The sequence below is a fragment of the Etheostoma spectabile genome, chromosome 2 (genome assembly GCF_008692095.1).
Source record: "Etheostoma spectabile isolate EspeVRDwgs_2016 chromosome 2, UIUC_Espe_1.0, whole genome shotgun sequence".
In the NCBI taxonomy this organism is placed as follows: Eukaryota; Metazoa; Chordata; class Actinopteri; order Perciformes; family Percidae; genus Etheostoma; species Etheostoma spectabile.
In genome coordinates, this window is record NC_045734.1 from 7,075,571 (window position 1) to 7,088,536 (window position 12,966).

The following is a 12,966-nucleotide window of genomic DNA, read 5'->3' on the forward strand; positions in this document are numbered from 1 at the left end:
AATGTGCTATACAAATAAAGCTGCCTTGCCTTGCCTTGCCTTTATGATTTCTTTTTCCCAGACCTCCCTAAGTCAATTTCATTCATTCAATCTAGTGGCAGAAATGATGTATTGCAACCTTAACTGCATTACCCTGAGTTTTTTTTTAAACTTGTGGTGAAGCAGAGCAGGTGAGAACAACCAGCTGGAGATTACGGAGCTACAAGTTAGCGAGTCAACCTTAAAAGGAGAAAAATGCTTAGATGCTAAATGTGGGATGAGGAAGAAGCTTCATGGGCTGAACCACAAGGAGGATAATGAGAAAGGAAAGAAGGGATATTTTAGCTGAGTTTTACAGTATGCTGATTCCACAACATGCCCTTTTTATGCAAATTGTAATATATTTTTTTCACAATCATGTTCTGGTTTGCGGTTTATGCGAGCTTTTACTAAATATCTCGGGGCGACTTCTCTTCTTCAGCGACGCATAACTCAATTCAAATGTACACTACCGGTCAAAAGTTTGGGGTCACTTCGAAATTTCCATCGCGCTCCATTATAGACAGAATCCCAGCTGAGATCAGTTGCATTGTTTTTTTTTAACCAGGGCAGCAGTTTTGAGATTACTTTGTGTGTTTACATAACTGCAAAGGGTTCTCCGATGTTTTCTTAGTTAGTTTTTTAAAATGATATCAGATCAGTAAACAGGATGTGCCTTTGGAACATTGGATGAATGGTTGCTGATTATGGATAATGTAGATATTGAATTAAAGATCAGCCCCCCACTCAGTTCAGCTGGTATTCTGTCTGTGATACAGTGGAATGGAAAATTGTAAGTGACCCCAAACTTTTGACCGGTAGTGTAGTTGTAGGAACAGAATATATTCTCAGGGCTACACACCATGTATCAGGTACCCTAATGAAATCCACATGAGGGGACGGCTGAACAGTGGTGCAGTCTTCGAGATACGCAGGTATACGCAGTATGCCACTGAGAAAACTCCAGGATTTCCATATACCGTCTTAAAAATGCCACGCAACAACATACTTTCCATCATATTTTTCAAATATTTTGAATTGTCATTTGTGTTTTTCTTCTTTGCATGGGCTAAGTTTCCACCATTAGTTGGTGAATAAAAGTAAAAAGTTATCTGAACGCAGAATATGAAGTGTTTGATGCTCAAAATAACCCTGGGGGAGGACAGCCACACCTCCCACTACGATATGCTCCCCTCCCCCAAAGGCAGATTCTGCCCTATATATATATATATAGGCCAATATATTAATATACCTGTACACCACAGTATTCCCACTACAATACATTGGACTACACCACTGCAGATGAAAGCTAACATACTGTAGCACGTCTGTGGCTGTGTTGAGCTACTCAGCTGGGGACGGGAGATTCAGGAGGAACAGGTGGAGTTCAGTGGATGTGTGTTAGTAGCCCATTCAGGCTGTGATGATCATTAGTTATACACTGGAAAACACAACCGGATACTTTGTTATTTTAAGATCTTTACTATCATTGGGGAAAAATATTGAACCTCCTTTTTCAGCTATTTTGTATATTTGTTTCTGTTTCTGTATTATTGTTTATCCTTAATAATGTTCAATACGTTTGTTTGTTTATGTATGCACCAAACACCAAGGCAAATTCCATGTGAGTGTAAATTACCGTGGCAATGCACACGCTTTTTTTTAATTCTGTTTGCTATTTCTAGTAAAACCATTAGGCAATTAATGAGTTTAGTGAGAGAATATTCTAAACTTGGATCAGCTCTTTTTCAGAGATTTTGTCAAACAAGACAAACTAAATTATTTTACTATTCTTTATAATTTCCTTAAACACTAATTGTTGACTTGAAAAAGAAATGATAATGTAAATAAAACGTACTTCTGCCCTAAGGCGAAACGAATGTCGTAGTATGCTAAAACGCTTATTATACAACACGTGAGCAATGTTAGTCGTTAGCTTAATGACAAATGTTAGCATGCTTGCTAGTAAATCTTAGAAATACAGGCCAAGTGGAAATGTGTAAAATGTAAAAATGTGAAAGTTCCTCACTGGGCACATGTTGAAAAATATATATATTTTAACAAAAGATATTCAATCTTCCGCATATTTTGGCCTTGAGCCTCGAGCTGGCTGAGTCCCTGCACACGTCTGGCAAATAGACTGATTTGCCTCTTTGAGATATTTTTATTTTAACCTACTGGCTCCAACACTGATAACACAAAGAGTAGTTTGGCAGTGTTTTGTGCAACGCATTCTCTATGATATCATTCAAAAAATGTACGCACACCAAAACGTATGATATCCTACAAAATTAGGAGACCGCTGGCTGGTTACGGGGGGTTGCGGCTGGCTACGTGCTCCATGACATCGAGCAGCAGTTGCTAGCTGCTACAGAGCTTTGTGACGCTGACTACAGACCTCCGTTGAAATAGAGGTAGTTGTGGTTCAGTTAGGCTACAATAGCACCGTGAGTTGCCGGTCATTTCTGCAGACACTGTGGTTAAAGTTTGTTCACAAAATACGGGGGACTGCCCATTTCTCCGACTCTCCATTGTTCCGTCCTCTCAATAACCCTAACAATTCCCTTTGGTCTTACAGCCCACCAGTCCGACATCCCTTTGTTTTGAAGAAAAATAAACCCTCTGCTCCGACATCCCATTGTTCCGACCATACAGGCCTTTTATATAGGTTAGGATAGCCGATTGATTGGGATCAGGTATTTGACCTTAAGTGGTTAAGGTGAAGATAGCCGATCTGTCAGGAGATAGGACCTGTACAAAATGGGTTTACGTTACGGGGAATTTGGGACACTTAACTGCACGCAAACCGGTGCAAATATTGTGTAGATTAGGCTAGATAAACATTTAAATGTGTTAATATACTAGAGAAAAGTAATTTTGCTAATTATTGCTGATTCAGATTTTAGATTATGGAAGGGGATCCACAAAAGCCTAGCTATATGGTCAGAACAATGGGATGTCAGAGCAGAGGGTTTATTTTTTTAAAACAAAGGGACATCGGACTAGTTAGCCGCAGGACCAAAGGGAATTTTTCGAGTTATTGAGAAGTAAAAAAAAAAACATGGATCGTTGGAGAAATGACAAGGCACCAAAATATGACCATTTTGCTGTGACAAATTTAAGATTGGGCTCCAAAACGACTGGTTAAGATTAGGAAAAGGATCTTGGTTTGGATTGAACCCTCCTGAGGAACACACATTTCCTGGATGAAAGGCTTTAATTATGCCCGGGAAGCAAACTCCACACTCTGGCATAAAAGTCCTGTGTGTTAATGGTGTTCTTATACAGCCGCCAATAAAGTGAATACAGCAAGATAAAATGTAGAATGCTTACTAATTACAGTGCTTAACTTTTCGTTTTTGGTTGACGAGAACATGCTGGTTTTGTGACGAACGATATCCATCAGCTATTTCTTTTGTAATAAATGTGTACGGCAAAATGTCATTTTGGGCCCAAGTGCGTCAGATGACTTGCAATTCCAATTGTGGCAACTACAGCAGAATGAATGCAAAACCTAGGTTCCTGAGGGCAAATTTCATGCACCTCTCTTGAGCCATATTTCTATGGATAGCATGGCTATTAGCATAATCAGTGTATAACGACTGTCAGGCTGTTGCCGTATGGTGCAGGGCTCTGAAAAGAACCTGACTGCCATGTTTTAGCAGTAGATAAAGTGAGAAGCATCACCTCTCAGGCTTGGGTAGAACCAGGCCTCGGATCTGGCCCTCCATGGCGTCCTGGATGTTGCCTGACGAGTACAGGCCTATGGGGGTGTTGTAGGCTGAACTGACCACCTGATGCGTGTCATCGATGTTCGCTGCTGCAACAAACGGCTGAGCTTTCCGGTTGTGAGCGATGCCAATAGGTTTATATTCCTGTAGAGTGAAGAAGGAAGCAGGGATATCATTGAGACAATGGTTTGATAATGATGTGAAAAAAAGAAATCTACCGTAATCTTTAAAAAACGTGAACTCATTTCTCCAACATTCTTACGAACCTGGTGTTCTGCTTCCAGGTTGATTTTATATGGGTGAACTTTTCCATCCTCCACAGCTCGCGGGGACCACAGTCTTGAGTCATTCCTGGAAATTAAGAACAGAGCCTGGTGTTGTATAATCCCAACCTACAAAACATCAAAACTAATGTTTAAAACTTCTGCGTACATGTTGGCCTTTCCATGTCATGCGATTCGATATATATATTTTTTTTTTACTTTTTGAAGGGGATTCAAATCGTATCCAAACTGAAAAGGGGAAAAAACTAAGCCAGAGTCATAAACAATACCAAATTCATCTGATTTCATGGATGTGCTTTTGAATACTGCCCCATAATGCAAACCACAAAAGTGGTTTTCACTCTATGGTGAAACCATAGAGTTTCAATTCAGTTGGTGGAGGTCACTCTTTTCGGTCTGATGTCCATCACCTTCCGCTTTCTTTGTGGTGGAATTCTAAACCCTGGTGGATTTTTGAGGACTATGGTTAACTGCTCCTCAGATCTCTGCAGGGTAAATCCAGACAGCTAGCTAGTAATAATAACAATAATAATAATACCTTTTATTTGTAATGTACTTTACATTTAAGACAAACCTCAAAGTGCTACAGGTAAGATCATAAAAGCAAGATAAAAACATTAGTTTAAAATATATACAACAACATCGTTGTGCAAGGTTAAAACTCATGGTTAAACTCATAGGTCTTTAGTCTTTTTTTAAAGGTCTCAATAGTTTGTGGTGCCCTCAGCTAGACAATCTGTCCAATCTGAGTTTTCTGTTGCATGACTAAAACAAGTTTTGAACGTACACATGAAAAACAAGTTCCTTCCCGAGGGTATTTTACAGCGGCACCGTGTCCCTGTCCAGGGTTTAGCAACGCCCAAGACGATTGTGATTGGTTTAAAGAAATGCTAATAAACCAGAGCATGTTTTTCTCCCATCCCAGAATGCTTTGCGGACTAACCAGCCTCTGCAGTGCAGTAGAGGGAGGTCTGGCAAAGTGAGTCTATTGCAAGGCTAATGCATTGCATTTCATTTTACTGTGCATGCGCAGCCTCTACTCTGCCCACCAGCTGTTTGTGCATGCTTTTTGTTTCTGCATATGACCTTTCGACAGTAAGACCGAGCTGGTTCCTGGCCTCTTTTATCTTGTTCTGGGCTTCACAGTGCAGCATGTCTGTGGCTGGGACTCCCTCGATGGCCAGGATGACGTCACCGGCACACAAGTTGGCTACAGCGGCTTTACTGCCGGGGGTGACCTGGAAGTGAGGAAAAGCAATACAGAAATACAGAGATTTTATTTTGATTCCTTTGCTAATTTATTAGCCATTTGTACAGTAAGAAAGCAGAGGAACCGATGATTTCAACAAAAAGGAAACACCTGCCCCCCTCTCCCCTTTTCTTACAGTAATGAATATTAGCTTAATCCCTTGAAAAAATAAAACCATAGAGCAATATTTTCTAAATTTGTACAATTCATTTTGAGTTTGAACCACAAACAAAAATATGATTTGCTCAAATTTGATGACTGTTGGGACCTAAAAACAGGGTCATAGGGCAGAAAAGATATTAAAGTTGTTTACCCTATTCATTTTGATTTAGACATACAAACAAATAATGTTCGGTTGCCACTGTAGCACATAAGAGTTCACCTTTCATCCTCCCGACAACACCAAGAAGTTTTAGAGACGCTAAGACTCAACAAGGTCACACAGGTTGGAAAAAACTTGATTTGAGACATAATTCCAAAAATAATAATACCTTTATTGTGCAGCATGTGAGTTACCTGGTTGCAGTGCTCCATTGTATTTTAATATTGACTTACCGGTCTGTCCTTTTGAAGTGGAATATTTATATGTACTTATTTGGAATCACGTTTTTCTCTATCTTGTGTGATCTCTTTGAATCTCAAAGTGGCTAAATTAAAGAATTTCCTGGGGGTGAAATTCCCGCGACTGCAAACTAACCCCCCCGCTCCTGCTACTCCATGTGTGAAACTGGCATGTATATCGGATTTTCTCCGGTGTCAAGTAGTTCATTGAGTTCTTTTTTCCATGGACCAAATTTCGGAGGTCTATATCTTGCCATTTAACTAGTACAAGTCTTCTAGCTGGGTTTCCTCGGGGTAGCCAGGGTGGCTGGAATCTCCCTTAGAGGTGGGGTGGGAAGCTCAGTCCTCCGTGGGGAGCTCGGAGTAGAGCCGCTGCTCCTTCGCGTCGAAAGGAGCCAGTTAAGGTGGTTTGGGCATCTGGTAAGGATGCCTTCTGGGCGCCTCCCTAGGGAGGTGTTCCAGGCACGTCCAGCTGGGAGGAGAACTCAGGGAAGACCCAGGACTAGATGGAGGGATTACATCTCCAACCTTGCCTGGGAACGCCTCGGTATCCCCTAGTCAGAGTTGGTTAATGGGACTTGGGAAAGGGAAATCTGGGGTCCCCTGCTAGAGGTGCTCCCCCCTCTTCGTCTGTTATTTTTTTTTTTTATTCATTAAGCGTCCAATACTACAGATATGAAAAATAATAAAGAGATTATATTCATAACACGTTATCAACATTAGGAAGAATCCAAAAGAAATATCTTCTAATGGGGTAAGCCAGAAAACAAAAAAGCTCTGCCTTTCCACTTTCTATCCTTCTATAAATCCACATTCCAGCAGTCCAGTCCAGTATGTACAGGTGGGTCGTCTTGTGAAAAGTTTAGGTCTGTTCTCCATCACTGGCACTTCATCTCTTAATACACAACTCAACCGTGAGGCCCCTGGTTCATGTTTCCCTGCCGGGATCACAGCTTTATTTGATTTTCTTTTTCCTTTCTCCGAGTCTCACCTGGCCTAAATACTCCTGCAAAACACAAAACACAGACTTCACTAAGAAGCCCAACTATTCAGTCAAACTCAGAAACTAACAGGACTGACTGAGAAAAAACTTCCGACCTACTAAATCTACAAATGTTGCACCAAATGCACTCTGCCAAACACAAATTGCTCTCTGAGATGCAGATTGCCCTGGTTGGTATGAATTTGTGTAAACTGTCCATCCTTTGTCATGAAGATGAAGTAAACATGCGCTGTTTCCCACAAAGTGACGGCATCCAGATGGAACATATAATCTGCTAGCCAGGAAGTAATCAAGATTAATAATGAGAGAGACATCAGGGTCACAGAAAATACCTGAGGAGGCAGCTATAATCCCAACCGAACAGTCACATTTACACTTCACAGGCCATGACCTATGCTCAGCCATATTGCATTACGGGACATAGGAAACTCAGCTACACTGGGATGTTGCTTGAAACTTGAATTAGGACATCTGCCTATAAATAACTGTGGATGAAAGTGCTGAGGGGTTGTCTCATGCTGCCAAAGAGGGAGCAGTCATTTACATCGGAGCATTTGTTGGAGTGCTGAGCGTCTGACTGTATGTTTTACTGCTCTGAGTTCTGGTACCAGAATCTGTGGCAAACTTTTTATTGGATTCTTTTGTTTCTACTCAGCTCAGTTGTGATGTCAAACATTTGTCTCTGTTCAAATTTCAGCCATCTTTTCTATTTTCCTTTCTGTGTTTTCTTCCATGCTTCCTTCCATCCAACTTTCCTTTTCTCTCACTATGTTGTTTGCTGCTTCCTCTTTTCTTATCTATTTTATTTTTTCCCTTTTACTGTGTAAAGTAAAAAGGGGTCGCTCTGAGTGACAAACCCACAGAAGTTAAACTAGAAGAGCACTCGGGGAGCACAGACCTCCGCCAAGTCAACGTCCTTTCTCGCAATGTTAACAAAATTGAAAATAACTTGAATCCCCACTCTGTGATTCAGATCAGCCCCAAAATATAACGTGTTCTTTCTTGGCCCTTGCTACAACCTTCCACCAAGTTTCATAAAAATTGGGCTAATAGGTTTTCTGAAATCTTGCTGACAAACACACAAACAAACCAAACTGAAAACATAATCTATTTAGCGGAGGTTATTATCACCCAACTCTACAGCCAGACTAAGTCAGCAACTAGCTTGTGAGCATAGTTGGACATTTAGCTGCTAAAGAGCCACATATTTCCCTCAGGAGTTGTAGACAAAAACAGAACTCAAAATAGATTGGACGCTGGGTGCCCAGAAACACAAATGAGTTTGCTTAGTTACTTACTTCAAGGGCAGGAAGTTCTTAACATTGTGTTTACAGCTTGTTGCACTGCCCCCATGTGACCAACATGATTTAAAGTAGCTATAAAAGTTCTCTGCTTCTCTTGATAGTTGTCAGATTCCTCTACCTTATGATCAGTGATATAATCTAAGTCGAGGGAGGCAGGCCAGTGCAGCCCGATCCAGCAGGGGAGAGTTCTAGCCCGACCAGGCTCCTCTCCTTACCCCGTCTCTCTTAATTATGCTGTTATGGTTTTAGACTGTCGGAGGACTTCCTTTGACACACTGAGCTCCTCACTCCTCTCTCTTTCCATCTGTGTGCATCCATGTCCCAGAAATGCTTGTTACTAACCTAGCTCTGGGGAGTCATTCCCTGGAGTCCTTATGTTCTTTTCCCTCCAGCATGTTTCCTTGGCTCAGGGAGGCTCCAAAATAATGGTCGCAGTGGTCCTGCTCCACGCCCTGCTATGTCCTATTGCACCCTGCTACAACCTACAGTACCCTGCTATGTCCTATTGCACCCTGTTACACCCTGCAGTACCCTGTTATGACCTATTGCACCCTGTTACACCCTGCAGTACCCTGCTATGACCTATTGCACCCTGTTACACCCTGCAGTACCCTGCTATGCCATCCACTACTACAACTACTATTCCTAGTAATTGTTCCATTGTCTGTATTGTGACTACCATTGCTACTGTTCATCACACCCCCAACCGGCACCGTCAGACACCGCCTACCAAGAGTCTGGGTCTGTCCGAGGTTTCTCCCTAAAAGACAGTTTTCCTCAACACCGAGGTTTCTTTCTAAAAGCGAGTTTTTCCTCGTCACTGTCGCACTAATTCCCTGCTTTGTGGGAAATTACTGGAATTGTTGAGTGTGTTCTAGACCTACTCAATCTGTAAAGTGTCTTAAGATAACTCTTGTTATGAAATGATACTATAAATAAAAGAGAATTGAATTGAACAAATTATGACAGACAGATTAGAAAAAAGAATAGCCAAAAATAATGCAGCAGAGGCTAAGATAACCTGACTTTGCCATCGCCTGAGCCAAGCTCCAACAGTGCTGGAAAACTACTGATGCTACTGATGTTGAAGTTTTTAACACAGGCTGACCCTAATGATGTCACCAGGGTTATGTTCTTATAGACAGAAGCTCTTCCGTGGCTCCAAAGGCCCTGGTGTACTCCCCATGACATAAAGACCAAGTAAACTGATCTAGATGTGTGAACTCGGCGACGTGCCCCTTTAAGGATGCTGTCTGCTGAAGAAAAAGATGATTATCACTTGTGTTTACTTTCCTAGGCCAGCTGGGAACACCGGCTGGTCATAAAGAGGAGGATGTTCCGGACCAAAAATGGCAGTGAAGGGAGACACTAATGTTTAAAAGAAGCCTCAGGGTTCACTGCAGCAACAATACCGTCAATGTGTCTCCTAGACATTGCATGTACTGGTGTTATCAGGTATATCAGAGCTTTTCACTTTCTTTTATTTAACAAACATTTCCTATACAAGTACACTTTTACACATTGCTTCTTGTATTACTGCTCACAACCCCACAGATTCCTCTCTCTCTTCTATTCTATTCTTCTCCGTCCTCGTCCATCCCGGTCCTCTCTCATCACAGTGACCACTGACACAACAGGTGTGGGGTTATTGGAGAGAGCCAGTGGTTTGGAGGCGGAACTATGCTTTCAGTCAGTAGTTCCTTAGGTCCTCCCCTAAATATAGAAATATAGACGCACATAACCCTGACAGAGCGGGATTACTGGGCCTCCTCACATCTGATCCTGTGTGACATCAGGGATACAGCACACAGCGTCTGGCTGCTGATGAAGACGTCACTGTTCATATTCAGCATGTTTACTTGTATGTAGGCTATGCATTTAACTGTACTGACCTTTTCCATTACTATTTATTAAATCCTCTCTTCTGTCTATTTTTTAATTGTGAATAAGTGAGCTTTAGGGGTACTGGTTGGGATATTTTGTTAGTCTACAGTGTTTCAACATCGTTCCACTTCCGCAATTGTTAAGGTGCGGCTGGAAAGTTCTCCGGACGTCCTTCTTTTTGGACGGATGTCCTGTCAAAACTTACGCGCGCCCAAGAGAATTTTGATTGGTTTAAAGAAATGCCAATAAACCAGAGCAAGCTTCTCTCCCACCCCAGAATGCTGTGTGGACTAGCCAGTCCCTTCTACGCAGAGCTGTGGAGAAAGGTCTGGCAATACGAGACTAGACCTTTGGACAGAACCAGGCTAGTAGTTTCCTCTTGCTTCCAGTCGTTGTGTTAAGCTAAGCTAATTTAAGCTAAGCTAACCAGCTGCGTCCTATTTACCATACAGACATCAGAGTGGTAGTGATCTTCTCACCTAACTCTCACCTAGAAAGGCAAATACATGTGTTAAGCGTCTCCTTTAAGTGAAAATAAAAAGTTCTTTTCATGTGATTCAGTTGTTTGTAGTACTTTGTGTAAACAGGAAATGCCCTATTAGTTTCAGGAAATCATCATTTTCATGAACAGATTTACCAATCTGAATCAGAAGTCACAACTTTTTAACCAAGTATCTTTCCAATAAATCCTTTGTTCATCCAAAGTATCTGTAATTTGGTTTCTGTGAATTTACTTTAGTAAAGTACAGTTATTTTTAGTTTGTAGATTTTCAGTCAATGTGTCATCTCTCAGCTCCGCCTGTGCTGTCACTCTACAATAACATCACGCTGCGGGATGCTGCGTGTTGACCTCAAGCTGACGTTTATTAGCTTTTGAACAGCTGCGTCGTTATACGTGGACATATCATAATGACATAATACTGTGCTCATCTTCTCCAATAACTCTCAAATTCATTCTTCTCTGTTTTGACTCAACTGTCAGCATGCAATGTCCTGAATGTGGAGGGTTTAAAGATAAGTGGATTATCTACATCTGAAGGATTCTACCTTTCTTTTTTTTTCCAATAAAAAAATAAATAAAAAAAAAATCAGGTTTTAGTCAGAATGAATTAAAACGCTCTGCAGGACTGTTTAGGGATAATGTCATAACCTCACTGTGCACATGAATTCTCCTGTCTGAAATCCACACAATGACATGTTTGTGTGTGTGTGTGTGTGTGTGTGTGTGTGTGTGTGTGTGTGTGTGTGTGTGTGTGCACATGTCAGAGTACAATGTAAGCTGCTATTTGTATCTAAGCCTCTTGTATTTACTGTGGCACAGGTGCAAGCCCCATACCAGGCCAGACAGACTCTTTCTAGAACCAACCCTCCTGGAAACACAATGTCGACCCTGACTAACCAACCGACTTCATCAAACGATCAACCAACAGTAAAGTTGAAAGGTTTTTTATCAAGTTATTAAGAGAAAAATATTTCAATCCTTTACTACTTATCTTCAGTTCTTAGAATAGACACATCCAGTCCCTCACTCACCCTGGAGATGGTCAGGGGCTGGTTAAAGTCCTTTCCTCCTGTCAGGCGAAACCCCCAGGGGGCCGGACCATCCAACACGACGCTGAGTGCCATGAGCCTTTAATGTCTTTCCGCTGTTGGACAACAACAGCACGGACAGTAAACTGCACGCTACGGGGAACTAAGTCAAAGAGCAAAGGACTATCAAAGTGATGGAGATTTTGACCCGTGTGGGTTGGAACAAGGGGGAGGAGAATGGACTGACCCCACCCCAGGAGTGAAGTAATTGGTCAGATTTTGGAAACCGGCTCCCAGACTGTTCTACCAGCACTTGCTTACCAGTTTCCCTTATTTGTTGAGCACTTTTTCTGATTTCTCTCTCTTTTACTACTTCTCTCTCCAAATAGAAAGCAAGATTTTGCCTCTAAAATCTGATGCTACCAAAGCTTCACTCGTCCTAAACAAATCCGGTTTTGGCTCCTGTGCTGCGAGTACCTACATGGACTCTTGTACACAGAGTGAGAATGTAAACCAGCCCCCCCCCCCCCCCCCCCCCCCCCCCCCCCCCCCCCCCCCCCCCCCCCCCCCCTTCTTCGCTTCTCATCCCTGGGCAGCTCACAGTTTGGCTGGCCTCGTCTGGCTCTGGTTGACGGGTCTTACTGCTCCTGTCCTTATTTGGTCTGGAGGCGCAGCTCCACTCTGAGTCCATGGAGGTCCTACAGGCACATTCCAGCCACTATTGATCTGGATGGGACCCAGGACTCTCACCCCTGAGCTTGTCAACCATCCAGTTTCAACACAGGTTTTCGACACATCATCTCCCTTTTCCTGTGTTTACACCAAACTACTGCTTATGTCTCTGTCGTGTATGTTAAAATAAGTTATTTTATGTCTCTCAAAAGATTTCCTCTAGCCTACAAAAAAACTTGTTTACTGTGCTCTTTGTTTATGATCACAGTGTTTTATTACAGCCAGTTGAGGATATGTGTTTCCACATGCCCTTCATGTCTGCATTATATCCAAAATTACAAAAACACTAAAGGCTTTACGTGGCGACAAGAGCACTCTATCAACAAAGTGGGACTGAGGCTCGTTAATCTATGTCTGCAGTGATCGGCCTGCGTGTTCGCTCTGAGTTTTTCCATCATGTCAATGACTCACAGTGCCAGTCAAAACAGTTGAAGAATCACACCACAAAATCCGTATCAGTATTTCAAAGTGGACCAGAGTCATTGTTTGTTTCTGCAGATACCATGACAATAACGCAACTCCCTGACAACAAAAGGGAAGTTTGCAGACATGTAAGAGACATGTCTCGGTTCTTTTTATACACTCTGCGACTAATTCACACCTGCAACAAAATGAGGTTTGCATATATAGCTCAGAGTGCCTAAGCATGTACTGTAAAAAAAAATATGAT

The 12,966-nt window shown here is 42.0% G+C and overlaps 1 protein-coding gene across 1 annotated transcript in view; it reads right to left on the minus strand.

The window, feature by feature from the left end:
* LOC116670686 (PDZ and LIM domain protein 3) overlaps positions 1–11,833 on the minus strand; it is a 16,685-nt gene extending 4,852 nt beyond the window's left edge. Inside the window, exons 1-4 of the mRNA XM_032501325.1 lie at positions 11,568–11,833; positions 5,120–5,271; positions 4,016–4,100; positions 3,706–3,893 (exon numbers count right to left, since the gene is read on the minus strand). Coding sequence (XP_032357216.1) covers positions 3,706–3,893; positions 4,016–4,100; positions 5,120–5,271; positions 11,568–11,660 — 518 coding nt within the window. The 5' untranslated portion in view covers positions 11,661–11,833. The remainder of the gene's footprint in view (positions 1–3,705; positions 3,894–4,015; positions 4,101–5,119; positions 5,272–11,567) is intronic.
* Between the last annotated feature and the right edge of the window lie 1,133 nt (positions 11,834–12,966).